Genomic DNA, 18,212 nt, shown 5'->3' with positions numbered 1-18,212 from the left:
ATAAGATAACAAAAAATGTACTTTTTTTTACATAATATTAATTATCCAATGACATATTCACCCAAGTGAATTTTTATTTGTGAACAATATAAAAATGTAACGATTTTGACAATGCAGGGAAAAAATATTACACTAGAAAAGGGTGGTCAATTGGTAAGTACTTCCGTAGTTTGGCCTGCACGGGTTTTGCCGCTATGACGTTCCATTAATTTGTCGTGAACTCAGGCCAAAAGTCTTAATCAATTCTAGTGTCCTTGGTATGTAGTATAGCTACGACTAAAACACAATATCAACATGTTCAGCCCGTCGCTTCACATACAGAGACACCAGTTTGTCGTTGACTTTGTCAAAAGGAATAAACCCAAACAGGTGAGGTGTCCTTTAACATCTTCAGAACAACATTTATCACCGAATGAAGGTGTCACCTGATACTAATGGCCTCCACTCAACTGAGCGCCAGCTTTGCTAGTAGCTTCCTTGCTTTGATTTAATTGTCACCATAGACTGCACACAATCTTCTCGGCCCAATAAAGATAGTTTTTATTTTGTCAGGTGGTGGATTTAGGCTGCGGAGAGTGCAGCCTTCTTCAAAAGCTTAAGTTTCACCGTGAAATTGAATTGTTGGTTGGAGTTGACATCAATGGCGCCAAGCTTTCCAAAAAGAAGTGAGTGTAAACATTTGAACACAACACTGGTGTCCATATTTAGGTGCGAATGCCATAGTCGACCCACAAGTCAAAAAATGACATTGATTCATTAGTAGGCTATATTATTGGATATTACACTATTTTGCTTTGTCTCCAATAACACTAAGCTAACACAAAGATTGTTCAGCTAGTGAAAGCATAGCTAATTATGTGTTAACGAAGAGCTATTGCTAATTACACCCTTGCTAGCACACACATGCGCTTAGTAAAATGAATATATTGATTTTTATGACTATATTTTGACATGCTAGCAGTAGTCCCTCGTTTATCGTGGTTAATTGGTTCCAGACAAGCTTCTGATAAGTGATTTTTTTTTGAAACCGGTTTCCTCATCTTTAATATTTTCATTGAGTATACAAAACCTATTTATTGCCTTCTTTATAGAGTTTTTAACATAATTAGAACCCTAAACAGAAATGTTTATAACATGATGCCACTGATGTGACCTCCCTCAGGCATATATTAGCTCCTTTATCAACCGATTATCTCCAGCCAACCTTTAAGCAGCTATGCATCCAGCTCTACCAGGGCTCTGTTACACAAAAAGATGCCCGACTCAGAGGATTTGACCTGGTGACCAGTATAGAACTGTAAGTTGCTGTTTGAGTATTCATTTTTTTAAAACAGTTAACTTCATCTAACTGATCAGTTTATCCCTCTGCCGTCCTTGTCTGACTACAGCATAGAGCATCTGCCTCTTCATGACTTGGACAAGTTTTCGGAGGTGGTCTTTGGATACATGGCCCCGCAAACAGTGATCATCAGTACACCAAATTCTGAGTTCAACCCGCTTTTTCCTGGACTCTCAGGTTTCAGACACAGTGACCACAAGTTTGAGTGGACCAGAGTGGAGTTTCATTCCTGGTGTGTGGTTATAAAATGTCCATCTATCCATGACGAAGGAAAATTAATAGTACAAAATTCACCACTTCAGTATAGTATGTCGTTTTATCTGAATTGTTGCTGAATTGAATCATGCTAGGATGAATGAACTACTGGTTCAATATTAATCATAGTGTGGTAATTAATCATGGTGCTAATTTCCAGGTTGAAGTTTCTTTGAGTAATGTGTATAAACAATAAAGATGTATTTGTTTCCAGGGCTCTGAAAGCATGTTCGGAGTATGGCTTCAAGGTGGAGTTCACTGGTGTGGGAGAATCCCCCCCAGGAGAAGAAGAATGCTTTGGCTTCTGCACCCAGATTGGTGTGTTTCATCGGCTCTTGGGCAAAAACAGGCACATGTCTGGCGATGATGTGGACAACCATTTTTCATACACATTGGTAAGTAGCAGAATTCAGTTATTTACCATTACTGTTTCAAGTTACAATGTACTCTGTGCGTCTGATGCTGTATTTTTTTAAACCAGTAATATCCCACTTTGGGCAGGTGTATGTGAGCCGGATGTATTGTAATTGCAAAAAATTTCACGACCAAAATGAATACATGTTTTTAAAGTAAATGTTTTGTATTAATCCATGCATCCAGCCATGCAAATCACTTCGCCCATGCATTTGAATGTATAGGAATACAAACGCATCAATGTCATAATTATAGGGTTTAAAAAAAAATGTGGATGTGTAAAAAAATCTGTTTCCTGATTAGCTTTATAGCATAAACTATCCCAGCCTACATGACAACAACATCCTGCGGAAGGCCGTGGTTAGTGAGGTGCTGTATTGGGTGGAAAAGCTAAAAACTGAATGGCTGACAGGTAAGAGTCAAGGTGCTTTTACACTATTTATTTGACTATTTTGTATTTTACTTAACTGATTTAATGGTAATTTCTTTTTTCTGGTTTCTTTAAATCTAATCAAATCAGAGAATCAGGAAGAAAATCCTGTGGAAGACTGTGTGAGGGAAAGAGGAGATCATGGAGAGATCTTTTGGACAAATGGTGATGTACAGGAGTGTAACATGTTACACAGGTGTGTGTTTTATATTATAGACGAGCAAGTGAGCTACTAGTTCCATCGACAATCATCTGAGAGTGTATTGATGCATGTCAGTGTATTGCAACTGCTATTCTCTTTATTACTACCTGTTGCTACTTTCTCAAGTCTCACTAGCAGTCAGCTAGTAGGAATTGTAATTTCCGATGTGTAAGATACACCGGTGTTTAAGCCACACCCACTAAATTTAGAAAGACAATCAGCACATTGTGGCGTACACAAGTCTGTGAGGACCAGGTAGCCCTTTATTTGACAGAAGTAGTGTGTTAAGTTGCTGTAGGATGAGCTTAGTGTTCTTTGTAAGATCACACTGAGTCAAACTGTTATGTTGAGGAATGAAAAAAAATAGTATTTCCTCACCGTCTCGCAAGTGGGACAGTATTTAAATGATTAATAGTTATTCTGTCATGAGATTACAGTATAAGCTTCAGGGTTCAAAAGTTTAAGAAAAAAACTAGGTCACAAAGCCACATTACATTTAACTATAACCACTGTGTTGCTATATTCTTGTCTTTTCCTCAGGCATGTTTCTGTACCTCTACACAAGCTGTGGATCTGCTGCCCTAAATTGAGTGAGCTGACTGACAGTCTTCGTAATCTCGTACAACTAATTATAGATGATCCCCAAATTAAGATGAATCAGGACCGCTCTGCTGTAATTGTCTGCATTCAGAAAGAAGGTAATGCTGTACTTTTTTGTCTTAAGCTTTGAATTGCAATTAGCATGCATTACTCGTCATTTTTTGATAATGTAGAGACGTCTCAATTCACGCCAAGTAAGCTAAGCCGGCAACACCGATCCTGCATGTTATTCTCTGGCAGACCAAGTGCGTATGAGGTGTGTTAAGAAGCAGAGATACAATGCTATAACGAGCAAGGGCAGCTTATAAAATATATACTGTATGTACAGTATGTGTTGGAAATGAATGTATGGTAAACACTGGCAGCGGTGGTGACATTGCTGGATATAAACCTATGTTTTTAGACCTTGAAGATGATGATCCTAATGATCTGATGGACAGCGGCTATGTGGAGGCCAACAACATGGAAAGAGAGCGGTGGAAGGTCGATGGTTAGTCTCCACTACTTAACCTAATTTGGAATAAAATGAACAGTCTGCATGAGCGCTTTTATTCCCATGTGTTTCTTTGAACTTGTCAACAGTGTAAGGTACACGTCGTAAGCATCCAGCACAGTTTAAGGAAGCAAATACACTGGACAGTGTTTAAACAGCGCAGTACATCACTTTACGGGAAAATACAAGTTACACTTTTATATAGACAACAGCTTCACAGAAGAGAGGAAGCAATCATGTTTGTGACAACATGGTAGTTACCCACGTGAACTTAACTGTCACACAGGTAAAACAAGTGTCCATAAAACAAAGCAAAGACATCTCTACAAAATATACTGTACTAACTACACAACAGAACACTTTTCCAAGCAAAAATGGCACAATGTTGAATATACTAACTGTATCAAACACAGTGATATTTTGGAATTTTCAACATGACAGTGAAATCATATTGGAAAAAAAAATCACAAGACTGATATAAATATACATCACTTTGCGTACGTCTGCCTTAAAGTGATCCTTCAGTGGAGAAGTAGTCAGAATAAGATGTCACGGATATCTGACTTTGTGCAAATATGACAATCATGCAAAACATAGTAAATGGACAATAGCCACACGGACACCACACTTGTGTGGGACTTCCACCTTAGACAGTATACTTCTGATACTTCACACCATTTGATCCTAAACGCTAGCCTAGTCTGGGTAAGTTGTACTGTAAGTTGCATATTCATTATATTGTTGATGTGCCACATTTTTCCCCCTATTTAGTCGACTAACGCAAAGCTAATATGTATGTCATATATGCACTACATCGTAAACCTCTGAAAATGTCAGTACATTAGATGTTTATCCTTATTTTAATTGGATTTATACTGTAGTTCAAAACTATTATTCTCTTCCAGAATAAAGATGCAGGAATTAAACACGTTTCTTTAATCAATGTAGCGTAAGTACTTGAAGCTGTTGCTTGCGTCAAAACTAAAGAGTTATACAATTCCATTTTCTATATAATTGCTTTACAGACAAACTATTGAATACAGTCACCTGCGCTGCACTTAAAGTAGTGGAAATTGTCCAAGGTTACGGCAGATATGTATTTCAACAAAGTGCTTACTTGCCTGATTTAAAGATTACTAGTTCCTTAAATGGTCTAATAGTTACTCCACCCTGGGGAGGCATACTTGGCGTAAGTCAGGGGTGGATTTTTTCCATCAAGGGCCACTTTATTTTGTAAACGTGCTAAATAATATGTATTTGAAGAAGGAAAATGTATCTCATCTTTAAAAAAGTATTATTATATTAGTATTAACTTCGGTCTTTGTGCCCTCCCAACAAGCATTTCATTTTCCAAATATCTCAACCTTTTGCTCGATTAATCTTTGCAAATTGTTTTCCAATATTATGACTTCATTGCAAAAATATATTGACTTAATTCCCTTAATATAACTTTTTCCCCAGTGGAATTTTCAATTTACGTTATTTTGTTTTGATTCTCATATGACAACTTAATATATTGTTTCTTTAATGTTTCAACTTAAGCTACTAAAATGTTATTTTTCCCCATAATATTACTTTATGTTAAAATTAATGATAAAAAAGGTGTAATTTATAAAATTATTTTTAGACTGTGCGACGAGCCAATAATAAAAACCAGCCGTAGTCAGCAAATGGCCCCCGGGCCGCACATTGGACACCACTAGCCTAGTCAGAAGTGCTTTGGTTGAAGGTTTAACAAAGTGTGGAGTCAAAAATAGTAAGCCGGGCAAATTTGTACTGCATAATTTTCTATGGTAAAAATGGTGAGTAGTTTTCACTATTTTTGTAGGCATGTATTGGATTAGCATTGCTAATGCTAAACAAAGCTGCCATGATACTGATATTGTAAAGTGGTCTCACACATACACAGTCTGGCACCTGGCCTTTGTAGTAAGTAAAACATCCTTTCAGAATGCTTCTAACAACAACCTCTTAGCAGATTCAAGGCAAACATAACTAAGCAGAACTTTAAAGAGAAGTCACAAAACAGACAATTATTACTACAGAATTCAAAGGAATGTATTGAAATTGCCTGGCATTGTCCTGTTACCGTTTCTAAACTCCACTCGCTTTCTCACGTTTTCCAATGTGTTTGGTTTAAACGTTGGTGAAAATAGCATGTGCACAGGCAGCCCTTCCTGTTAAAATTAAATAAGAAAACAAGTCACATTGAAGTTGATCCCACTGCGACACAAACTACCCAGTCAAAAGAAAGCTACAGTGTTCAGTTCCAAATATGAACACGGGAGGGCGCTGTTGTGACGTCTACCACGGACAGTGTGCGGCTCAAGCAGAGAGCTAAGACTGATGCGGACAAAACCCTGCTTCCAGTTGTTTTTTTTCCTTTTTTCTTGATGCAGTTTAGCGCTTTATCACCACCTGCTCGTATGCTGCACCTCCGACTCTGCAATGTTAAAAGAAGAATAGATAAAGATAATAAATGCATCCCTGTATGGACAGTTTATGTTCAATCTCAGCATTTCCAGTGCATATTGTTGACACATGCAAGGTGGACCACATAGAGAGACTTATTAAATAGAAGCAAAAGTTTGAAAAATAATGGACAAAATTTCAAGTTTACAGAAAAAAAGTCTGCTTTATAAGAATAAAATAATTTTTAGTTAGAAGTAAATATATGTATTAAGAGGCTAACGATTGCATTAAAAATGTTATCATTATACATTAAAAACAGTGAAAGACTTATAATGACCTGGTAGGAAGATGGTGGCTTCCAAGAGCGGTGCTACCTCCAGGCCCAACAAACAGACGTAACCCCTCCTCTGGAACACACAAACAAAGTACAAGTGTGTAGAAACAACTGGCGCCTATAACAGTGCACGTCATCAAGAAGCAAGTCGTTTTGCAACATCCACATTCTTTTCATCAAGGAAGTTACTTCAAAATAGATTGTCTGACTGAGAAATGTGACACTGCTAAATAACAGCTGTTTTACATCAGGATAGTGTGTTAAAAATGCAAATATTGAGTATAACACAATCATAAATAAGGCCAAGGATGCATGTGTGATGTTACCCTCTGCACTGGAATCCAGAAGGCTCGGTGTGAAATCTTGGCTTTGGAGGATTTTTTCCACTACGTCGTCAGCATCCACACGAGTATCGTCCATTCTCTTTAGCTGCGACTCCATTGAGTCCTGCTTCACTGGGTGCCTGAGCACACAAGATGCACGAGCCATGTTGTGTTATTCCTTAAACACATACAACACGGTTGTTTCTTAAATATCTTTGTAGTTTTGCCACATGCGAGTCATAAAACTTAATCGCTTAGCAGTCCAGACTATGAGGCAGCGTGTCATCTTCCAATGCGAGTACGTACTGTAAGTCATGTCCTGCTAAATGGCTCTTTTCACTTTATTAAAGGCAAAGGATGGCAGGTTAAGGTACTGTGAGGTCAGCAATATAAAAGATGATTGTCCTGCAAAAAGGTCATTCCTTCCAGTACATCACACTTTATGGTGTACTCTGTCAGATTTCTAATTTCAGCATTTGTGCACTCGCTCCAACAGGTCATGTCTGCAAACATTTATGGTTGCAGTGCTTGTGGAGAAGAAGCTTATTTTGTTGGCTGATGGTTTCTAACTGCATTGCATTCAGCGTATCTGTAAAATGTATTTCTGTGTTGTTTCCAACAGTGTGTGGTTGGATAAAGAAACCATTTGATATCTAAGTATATACTAGATTTGTAACCTTTAAATCATCTTTCATCTGATTATCTTTGAAAAGCTGTTCCACATGACGTTGAAAGGTCCACACAGAAGTGTCTTTGATTGAGCTACAAACATGTTTTAAAAATAGCTTTCAGTGACAGAACATTAGAAGACACAGTTTTGCTGCTTTGCTTGGTGTAACCACATTAGCTTTTTTTATGACTGCCATCTTCATCCTTTTAGACAAGGGTGTCCAAACCTTTTCCACTTTTCTACTGAAAAAAATCAAAAGACGTGAAGTACTTTTGATATTTATTTTATATATTTTGCCCATTTTGTAAAATGGCTATACAGTGTAACCTTGGTTAGCGCCCAGCCCGGTTAACACGTTTTTTGGTAAAAAAAAAATGTATATCACAATTTTGCATCGTTTTGTGTGCATTCTCCTGTTAGTGTACAATATGCTGTGTGTCTTTTCATGTTATTAACTCCTTCAATATAAAAAATGGATTTATACATCTTTTACCTTTGTGCAAGAGGCGTTAATGACGCAACTGCACACTAATGGATGTCACTTTTAGAGCAGTTTTAAGCTATAAAACGGCCATATTTAGCAGAAGGTCAGCGCTCAGCATGTGAATTTGAATGGAAAAAACATACATGACAGCAAGGGGGAAGTGGAAGAACATGGAATGTAGCGTGAGGAAGGTTACGCATTGTAGGGAATTTACACACACAATTTGTAAATCAATTATTTTGATGTAAAACAACAGTTATGTGAAGGTAAAAGTAAAGTAAAAAATTTAGGACATACACGATCCGATATTGATGACGTATAACAGCTGATATAAGCAGAAAAAAAACCCCAACAATACAGTCGTGTATGTTTGTTTCTAAAATAATTGACATTGAAACTCACCTGTTGAGTCGCTCACAAGATGAGGCGCTCCGAACTGGAGAGCCCACAGAGTTGCTGGAGTTGGTGGCGGAAAGCGGATGTTCAGGGAGAGCAGGACAGGGCCTGGCTTCTCTGTCCTCGTTTGGTTCTGGGATGCTGCCGATGCCCGTTGAGGCGCTGCCTACTGAATGGTTCCTACGATGACTAAAGTCTGACATGCTGGAGGAGCGAGAGTGGCCTGTGCTGTAGCCTGGAATGGACCAGCAAATGAGATACAATCAAAAGCTGTTCTCTCTTTTTTTGTTGACAACTGATATTTGTCTGAAACTTACCTATGTTCTACTTATTACTAAAGAATGGAAAAAAAAGTTTTGAATGAAAGATTAGAGTCTAATCTGTCTGTTTTGGTATATACCATGTATACGTATACCCTCCAACACAATATCATGTGTGCCTTAAAAAAATATTTAAAAATCATCAAAAATGTCCAGGACTGAGAGGGACAGCATTTGGAAAAAATGGCTGGGGTTGACCATAGTCATCTCTGGTCATCTCAGTTACAACAATTTCAGTAGACCAATGTCCCACTCATGTGATGGTCGATTAAGAGCCATAGTATATGTGTCAGGAAATACACTTCCAATGTCTCCAATTAGAGGGCTATTAGAGCAGCAGTGATTCACTCTGTCTCCCCACTCTTGTTTTACTATGCATTTGTCTCATATGCCAACGATGTGTAAAACATAAAGTGATGACGCCTTCCTAAAACCTAACATTGGCTTCACAGCTGAATGGGCATTACCTGAGAGTTTGGACTGTTGGCTAGCATAGCTGGAAGTCCGTGAGTGGCCGCAGACAGCGAGATCATCAGATACCACGGAACACTTGACTTCTCGACTCTCCGCTGTGATCGAAAAACACACAGGATGAAAAACTGCATGAACGCAACACGATTTAGCACAAAGAAGTGAAAACCCGACAGATCCTGCAAATATATCACAGCACCAAGATACATTTGAAATGAATACATGTTCCTTTACTCTGAATTAAATAAGCATCCTAGCATGTGAGGCCATAATGTACATTATGTTGAGTTTTACTGTATTAATAAGGTCAATGGCTGCATGTGTCTCCCTTTTGTCATTATGTGATTCAGATCCTGCAGGCTTTAAACCAGCTGTTGTCGGCCCGCTCTCTCTCCTCCACTCTGCCCATCCTCAACAGGAGCCATGCTGCCATGACTGTGGTCAAGTGTGGTTTCAGAAATGACTACAACTGGTGGGTGTCGATGCAAAAAAAAAACACAGTATATGCTTTTATTAGAAGAATAGCTGAGAAGTATTACTAGTGGTTCTTCAGTGTGAACAAACCCAAAAGCTCACACACATCAGTCGCAACAGTACAAAACCCTGAGTTTACTGCGGGCATCAGTGTGCATTCATATTCCATCATATAAAAATATCCAAACTACATTCAACATCAGGTTGCCTGAAACGTCACGCAACAGAAAATAGCGAGACATGACAATCTCAAAAAAGCTCAGGAATTTCCCTACTTGTGCCTCCGGTATGTACGCAGTACACAGTTCCTTTTTAATAAATGCTCAAAACCGACATTCCTATTCTGACACAAAAATAAATGTGATTAATACTTGCACATTGTAAATTTGATTAGTAAAAAGCGTCATTACAGCCGACGCGTGTGAGGAAGCACAGCCACCATACTTACACACAGTCCTATTTTTAGCCACGTAAGAGCCTACAGTGTCAGAGCACATTGCAGCTAATCCAAAGGGGAGTTTGTTTAAATTATACATAAAAGAGCTGAACTACACTCTTTCACAATGCACACACTGAAATAGTAAAACAGCAGTGAAAGGCAGCCGAAATGGAGTGATGGGAGATGGTTCTTAATCTTAATGATAGGAGGTACAGTTGCTCGATTACATGTACAGGAATAACTATTATACACTGGTGGGGGGTGCTTGCCTCATTTCCATTTTACATATATTATCATTCATAGTAGCAATGCCTTGCGATTGGCTGGCGACCAGTCCAGGGTGTACCCCACCCCTCGCCCAAAGTCAGCTGGGATAGGCTCCAGCATACCCCCGCGGCCCATATGAGGATAAACAGCAGAGAAGATGGATGGAGTAGCGATGCCATAGTTATGGCTGCCCTCTTCCCGCTAAACAGTTTTTCTAAAATTTCTAAACAAGACATATTGTCACATTTTAATGTAGCAAGATCTTGTGCAGATGTATGCATAACCCTACTTACTGTACATACATAGAAATTTGTCGATTTGACTCACCAGAGGAAGCCGTTTGTGAATCCCCTCCCTTCCTTTCTTCCAGCAGACTTTCTCCATCACCCTGGATGCCAATCACTGTTGCAGTAGAAGGAGGCCTGATGACAGGGGACAGGTAATGAGTCAACAAAGAGATGCAAAAAGTCAGGAAATGTGTCACGGAGGGAAAAAAACAATACTGTGTGAAACAAATTAAAGTTTAAGGGACAAACATTAAACCAAGGCTGAAAGTGAATATTTAGTTCAGCCCATGCATAAAATGAATTGGAAAAACAAAGATTACAGAATAATTTTTAGGTCAAAACTTTGCCTCAGGCTGATCCACATTTTTTCTCTGTGCAGCCAAATATGCACACTCACTGAAAATAGGACAACCAAATGTATGCTACATCAAGATGGCACTCGACACCAAGTGCATTCATGTTATCATACAAATTAGGGTTTTGAATTTAGTCGCAGGTTCAACAGTGCACTCTACTTCTTCTAAAATTCTCTTTTTTTCAACTTGGAGAACACAAACCTCTGCCAAGGTCAATGTAATAAAATTCTGCTTTTCCACCCTGTTAAATGGTCCTGACACAACATTGTGACGTTTAATTGGATCTTTCTAGACTAATGCGTCAAGTCTCATGAAATTATTTTTTGTAGTTTTACTGACGTGCAACTAAACTTGTACAGAGACAATAATTTCATTTTACAAGGGACAAAAAGTTACTTAGACTCACGTTTTAAAACAGGGATCTCCTGACATGAGCTGAGTACTGATGATAACCTGTAAAAGAAATAAAATATGCCAAATGTGAGGTGCTTTGATGATATTTCAACATTCAACAATGTTTGGGTGGGGACCAATATCAAAACCTTCTGTTTCTGTCCAAGATTCTGTAGAAGTCAGTCATTTGCCAAACAGTTACACTACTTTCTGAAAAGCAATGATTTATTTGAATACTTTCACTCAGGTTTTGGAACACATCATAGTACAGAGACAGCAGCACTAGTCAAAGTTACCGGCGACGTCCTTTAGTTCAGACAAAGGTCATGTCTTGATACTGGAACCACCTACAATTGGTTCAAATCATATTAGTCTATCATTTACAGTTTGTAAATAGTGGTAATAAAGGCTTGTGCGTATAAAAATTAGCCATGGCATCCCACAGAGATCTGTGTTTGGACCAGTACTACTCATACTTAACCTACCCCTTTGGGCAGGTGTGTCCAGAGTTCAGTCTCGGGGACCTTTTTTTTAAATAGGCCTCTAACATATTCTAAATCCAAAATGAAACATCAGAACACTTTAAAGTATTTGGATTACTTTGGATGCTTTACTCACTTTAAGAATGGAGTTATCCTGGCGAGTATTTTTGGTATCGTAACCCTCCAGTAGACATCTTCGGGTTGTGCTGCCTGAGCCGGCAAACTCAGATAAATTCAGATTTGCAAAACCAAGCTGTAAGAGAAACATTTATGCTGGATTAATTTTGTTGGGATGTCTGATAATTAAATGGCCATGTCAGAACAAAGGACATGACAAAAATGCTCAGCATGTGCTCTTATTAGATACTTTGTCTTAAACTGATTAATTCCCAAATCTATACACACTAAAATGTACTCACCCATGATTAAATATAGGTGTTGTGAAAATGAACATCATTTCAGATGTTCCACTTTTAGCATGCAAATGTGCATGTATATTTCAGCTCAAAAGCAGACTGAGACATATGTAAAAGGTACAGGTAGCTTTTTGGCTGTTATTGCAAAGAGTGTGTTTGGTGCAAAAACACTTGCATATCATCATACCTATGGTGGAGGCAGTTCTCATGCATTAGAACTGCTTTTCCTAGCTTTAAAAAAGCTTTAATTTCTTATGCACACTTTCAGAAAAACTGTAAATTTTGTAAAAAATAATCCTCCGTGCTGCCCTGTGAATGGCTGGCGACCAGTCCAGGGTGTACCCCGCCTCTCGCCTGAAGACAGCTGGGATAGACTCCAGCATGCCCCATGACCCTCATGAGGATAAACGGTAGAAAATTAATGAATGAATAATCCTTCAGGCTCCTGTTTAGCAGCAGAGGATGAGGTGGAATTTTAAAATTTAGCATCATCTTAAGAAAACATCCAAATCACGTATACAGTAGGCCCCCCAAAGCCAGAATATACCCATCATAACTTGCGTTTTTCACATCACAAAAACCTGACGTATTAATAGAAGTGTGTCAGTGTTTAATATGCACTGTAAATGTGGGCCTGTACACATGGGATAAGTCACAAGAGTGGAATGAAAAAGGGTGTGCAAATACCTTAGCATATGCCTTCCCCCCTTTCAGCTCCTAAAAAACAGACAAACAATATTGTCAACTATAGTGTTTACAAAACTCTTGACGCTTTCAGCATGGGGCCATACTTGCAACATGACTGTCGTACATGATGCACATGGATTCAGATGTTGTCTTTGATAAATGGGTTTGTTGTAGCCACCTTAAATGTATATTTTTTAAATAGAATATTTGGTAATTTGTAACAAAGTGTGGTGAGCTTGTTGAGTTAGAGTGAGCCATCACAAGAGCCTCCTTTAACAAAATCAACATCTCCAATGTACACTCACTGAAGAGACATATGGCCGTGTTATTGATTCTGTCAAATTTGAATTCCAATGTAGTGATTTTTTACTTTTTTTTTTTTACACGAACAATTGGCTTGATTGTAGTCCTCTGCAGACTCAGTTTCACGGTCCTCTATGGGTCAGCTGTTGATGATGCAATTAAATGAAAAAATGTTCCAAATAAGGCAGCAATGAATTGTGCCCACATTGCTATGTGTTTTAGTGAGAAACATGATTTATTTGTTGACATCACAAGACACAAAGCTAATACCAGCTCAACCAGTTAGCAATCAAATGAGATGAGAGGTGCGTATTTCTGTCACCAACTGTGATTAAGTATTTAATGAAAATATATTTCTAAAGAGATTAGATCATATATTTGAGTGTGCTGAACTCCTGTTACAAACCTATCCTTGTATTAAGCAGATTAATGCCAGAATAGAAGTTCCCATCCCATCATGTTGTTGAAATGAGGCTGCAACTGCTAGTTGCACACAGGAAGTGGTCTCCAAAGTGTGACCAGGCTTATAAAAGTTACAGTATTAAGGGAATAAAGTCAACATATTATGGTCCCTTCACCATTCACATTGCAGATTCCACATGCAGTCTTGTTCTATTTATTACATTATATACATTATGAGAATTACATTCGAAAGAAACATCAGTCAGCAGACTGGATGTATGCGGGCATAGAGGTCAGGATAATAATAATAATGTACCTTTCTGACTGAAACGCGACACACACAGGGATCCAATACACCAGTTCCTGCATTGGCGCTCATCTTACAGGGGAATGAGAACCTCTTCCGCCATCGCACACAGTTGGCCTGCACTGGTTCCCTGTGTGACAAAACCACAAAGATGCAAATTATTGGGTCAAACAATGGAGTATGTGCTATTTAAATAAATTAATATTTTAACAGTGAAGTTGCACATTTGGATGAATATTTGTTTGGTTTGACAGGATAAGTGACAGAATTAAGCGCATGGGGAAAATAAAACACAAAGGTTCATTAAATACTCCAAAATGATTGTATGAATGTGAATTGTTGTCAGCAAGAATACATTCCATCGAAGCAATACAGCTGGATGGACAGACAGATTAAGGACAATATCTGGTGACACGGAACTAAAGTATTCATCACATACAGTTAGTTTAGTACAATTACTCTAATTTCGCTCACAGCGGAGTTGGACTACTGCTTCTTTGGTTGAACCGCCAAGCTTCTGCTTCCCTGAACACAACGTGTCTAAACAGCTAAGGTGTTTCTGTAAGGTTAATATCACTACTATTATGTAACAACGCAAGGCTCAAGCTCAACTCACAGTCTAAGACGACTGGATCACATTAACACGTGCTTATGGGGTTATCACAGTTGCCTCAGTGCTAAATAAGCAGACTGACTGACTACAATATCATCTTTACCTCTTAATTCTTTAAACTGTTGGTGATTTAGAGTAAAGGCACGAGTTCTCAGTCTGTAACTGGAGGTTTAAGTGAGAGTGACGTGTAGTCAACTCTCTGTGAATTGATGAGAAACAGAAAACAAAACCAAGGCGAAAACGGTCTGCATGCGTGGGCAGACACGATACCCAGCATGGCATCTCTCTCACTAGCATCCACTCCCACGCACCTCACCGAATCCCTTCTGTCAATTTATGTTGAACTAACTGTATTTTGTTGCTGTATTACAGCAGGAGAACTAAGATATATTCATCATGTTATAAAAACAGATGGTTACAGATTGAACATACAAGCTCATATTGAGGAAAAATAAGGTTGCTTTCACTTTAAAAAGAACAGCACATCCATGTGGGCTGATTTTTATCCTGAGGCTGATAAACGTGACAGAGGGAACTCCCAGCCAGCTGGACACTGTGTACTTGGGGAATTCAGGCTTGGTAACACGTACTGCAGTGCACAACGCTTCTTGGCACAGTAGAATCCTATCAGTCTGTGTAAATAAGCTTTAAGTTTTAAGCCCCAACATGGAGGAAGGCCCAGTCAGTCAGCCCTCTGCATGGCTCAAATATATTGTTAAATTTATGTTCTTTGATTTGCAGCCATTGTTTTGACACATTTGACAAATCAGACATAATGCTCAATGCCAGGATTTCATTTATGTACTAAATGTTTCTTTTTAAGATGTACATTAACACTATTTTAGGGCAGATAAAAAGAGCAGGTTCTCAATAACAAGCCAACACCGATGGAAATAAAAGGCTCAAAAAAGAACAATCCAAACTTCCTTTAAACTCATTTGGGATGATTCAAACAAAGGTGAGAAGTCTAGTTTGTTGATCCAGCACATGCAGAAAAAAAACTCCCAGTATGAAAAGTTTCTCAACTGAGTACAAACCTAATAATATGTTTTTGTGATGTGAAAAAAACAATAAATCACTTTAACACGAAACAGGCTTCTTCCTCCCCCTTCTAAATCATCTTGCATGACTTGACAAGCACCTCCCTCCCCCAAAAAAAACAACTTTGCATCGTGTTGACACGGACAGTAATATGTATAAATGAAAATACAATCAGGTCACCCAAAGCCATAGGGGAAAATGTGTGCTCAGATGACACCAAGTATAACATCTGTCCAGATGCCTTGAAGCATCATGCTTTGGAACGGCTCAACTCTTAAAGGTCAGAAGAGAAAATACCAACGCTATTGCAGAAACAATCTTCATATTCTCTCCATTGTGATATTGTTTTCCAGCTGGCTGACACTGAATGAGTCATACAAATCCCCAAAAGAGACTGAGTCATTTCTGTCAGTATGCAAAATACGCCAAAGTAACCACCTCAAGGCGCTGTCAGACTGGCTCCTCATGTTGATGTGTGGAAACCGTCAGCTGATGTTATGTCTCTACTGTCAATGTCCATGCTATGAGACAAGAAGCAACCATACTTCTGAATGATGCTCAGATTCATTCACCTTTACATTACGATTCATTGCGAATGCATGCATGCATGTTAGGTTAATTGACGACTCCAAATTGTCCATAGGTATGAATGTGAGTGTGAATGGTTGTTTGTCTGTATGTGCCCTGTGATTGGCTGGCGACCAGTCCAGGGTGTACCCCACCTCTGCCCGAAGTCAGCTGGGATAGGCTCCAGCATACCCCCGCGACCTTAGTGACGATAAGCGATATAGAAAATGGATGGATGGATGGACAATGAGTTCTAATCAAGTCTTGGACTCAAATGTGTACAGCAGATCATACAAGCAGTAGTCATTTGACAGGTCAATAACCAAAAAAATGATGTCTGACTAGTCGGCAATTAATTTAATCTTGAGCGAATGTACCGTGCTTTTGACTTGATGGATATTATAAGGTCTGTTTATTAGTTTCTATCAAGAAAGTCCCCTATTAATTGTGCTTCTGGATCCTTCCATTAAAATCTAATACTAATGCTAATACCAATTTAAAAACAAAAACAGTGATTTTGTAAAAACATAAACTTGTGGCTGTGAACTTATTGTGTGTGTGTGTGTGGAAAATATTGTCAGAGAGAATTCCCCCACTAAAAAACTGATTCACATGACTCATTCAGCCCTATTTCTGAATATTAGCATTTATGACTCATACATTAACAATAATACTAGCAATAAACCCAAATGGAACGTAATGTGTAACCATCCATGACATGACTACTAAAAATATATACTCCACTGTTGTACACCTTAGTTTTTTAGATTTAGATAAACTATGCGACAGACAAGTGAGATTGTTGAAATCTCTTTTTACACTTTTGGTGGCATTTGGTGTCCAAATATCATCAATATTCCCTGTTCATCTGTGCTTCCCATTCTTAAAATGCAATGATAGTGCAATGATGTTCCAAATATTACTATGGCAGGGTTTGTTATTGTCTGATAGCCAAGAGGAGGTTGGCCTGTCAAACAAGAATCAGACAATGCTGACGTCTTAAATAACAGTGAAATACAGCGTAGTATATACGTACACTTAAGTTACATTTCCATCTCTTTCGGGTTGAAACCATTTCTTTAGTACTGGCTACCGTCGATATCGCTAACCTTTGAGCTTCTGAAAGCTAGTGGTAATAAATAAAAGCAGGTCCACTCCTTGTTGTTTACACACAATCAAGCTTAACGTCTCACCTAGAAGACTCCTCCGAGAACCCGCCGTCCAAGAGTCTGACTTTACAGAAGAGGACTCCATTGACAAACGGAACCGACGAGAGCTCGTCCAGCTCAAAATTCACCTTGAATTTGAACTTCTTCTTCTTCATCATCATTAAATCCATACACAGTCTCGGAGGTCTTGAGAGGGATGTTTAACGTCGACAGTTCATTGTGTGACCGTACCAACACCGTAAAGATGTGTGGTGGGAGGATGGGGAAGCGGCCCACAAAACAGTCGTCAAGCCACCTGAGGCATACACCCGTAGTACTTCAGTTGGATTTTCAAAATAAAACCAAAGCAAACTCTAGCGCCATTCCTGTAACATCCATTGCGAGAAATACACAATTCTAACTTTAGAAAGATAATCATTCTGAAGCTGTGATTAAATTCAACATAACACTAATATTTTATTACGAGAAAATCAGTGATCTGCAGTACTCTCGAAGCTGCTTATTCAACAGAACATTATTTAGACAATTACATATATAGTGTTCTGTGACTTTAACATACATGTAAGAAGAAGTAGGCCTATCACTGTTTATTACGGGACACTATTAAGGACACTAATCTTGTATAAACGTTTCCCTCCGCTTGTATTTAAATGTCAACATTAACTAAACGGAAGTGCGGTCGGCATCCCAAAACCCAACTGGCGTCCTCTAGCCTCCCCTGGCGGTTGCCCAAGATAACAGCAGTCTTCTCCGCACAGTCAAAGTGAAACCAGCTGCAGCGACACCGTGTGGTAAAATGGAGATACTGCTGCTGCAATTTTCTATCCTCTGATCCACCCCCATTTGGGTAGTATGTAAATATAACC

General features: G+C 38.7%; 2 protein-coding genes across 2 annotated transcripts; one reads left to right on the top strand and one right to left on the bottom strand.

Moving 5' to 3' along the window:
* Window positions 1-234: 234 nt before the first annotated feature.
* henmt1 (HEN methyltransferase 1) lies at window positions 235-3,782 on the top strand. Its single transcript, XM_058073859.2, has 9 exons — window positions 235-369; window positions 553-665; window positions 1,163-1,297; window positions 1,389-1,571; window positions 1,809-1,989; window positions 2,312-2,420; window positions 2,529-2,634; window positions 3,181-3,338; window positions 3,644-3,782. The coding sequence occupies exons 1-9, from the start codon at window positions 295-297 to the stop codon at window positions 3,733-3,735; spliced, it is 1,152 nt and encodes a 383-aa protein (XP_057929842.2). The 5' UTR covers window positions 235-294; the 3' UTR covers window positions 3,736-3,782.
* Window positions 3,783-4,966: 1,184 nt separating this feature from the next.
* On the bottom strand, window positions 4,967-17,636 carry fam102bb (family with sequence similarity 102 member Bb). The gene is made up of 11 exons (XM_058073860.2): window positions 17,371-17,636; window positions 13,966-14,086; window positions 12,945-12,974; window positions 11,978-12,094; window positions 11,373-11,419; window positions 10,651-10,745; window positions 9,140-9,241; window positions 8,359-8,587; window positions 6,806-6,942; window positions 6,483-6,552; window positions 4,967-6,176 (listed from the first exon to the last, which is right to left on the bottom strand). The coding sequence occupies exons 1-11, from the start codon at window positions 17,514-17,516 to the stop codon at window positions 6,134-6,136; spliced, it is 1,137 nt and encodes a 378-aa protein (XP_057929843.2). The 5' UTR covers window positions 17,517-17,636; the 3' UTR covers window positions 4,967-6,133.
* Between the last annotated feature and the right edge of the window lie 576 nt (window positions 17,637-18,212).

Source organism: Doryrhamphus excisus, linkage group LG4, assembly GCF_037039965.1.
Source record: "Doryrhamphus excisus strain RoL-2023G ecotype Guam linkage group LG4, RoL_Dexc_Guam_v1.1, whole genome shotgun sequence".
NCBI lineage: Eukaryota > Metazoa > Chordata > Actinopteri > Syngnathiformes > Syngnathidae > Doryrhamphus > Doryrhamphus excisus.
This window is presented reverse-complemented; position numbering and strand designations above follow the sequence as displayed.

Excerpts from the sequence above, each read along its gene's own strand:
- henmt1 (XM_058073859.2), top strand. The coding sequence starts at position 295 with ATGTTCAGCCCGTCGCTTCACATACAGAGACACCAGTTTGTCGTTGAC. Across the intron at positions 1,298-1,388 it reads CTGGTGACCAGTATAGAACT|CATAGAGCATCTGCCTCTTC; the intron begins GTAAGTTGCTGT and ends GTCTGACTACAG. Across the intron at positions 2,635-3,180 it reads GAGTGTAACATGTTACACAG|GCATGTTTCTGTACCTCTAC; the intron begins GTGTGTGTTTTA and ends TCTTTTCCTCAG.
- fam102bb (XM_058073860.2), bottom strand. The coding sequence starts at position 17,516 with ATGGATTTAATGATGATGAAGAAGAAGAAGTTCAAATTCAAGGTGAAT. Across the intron at positions 12,975-13,965 it reads GTCGCGTTTCAGTCAGAAAG|GAGCTGAAAGGGGGGAAGGC; the intron begins GTACATTATTAT and ends TCTGTTTTTTAG. Across the intron at positions 6,177-6,482 it reads AGCCACCATCTTCCTACCAG|AGTCGGAGGTGCAGCATACG; the intron begins GTCATTATAAGT and ends TTAACATTGCAG.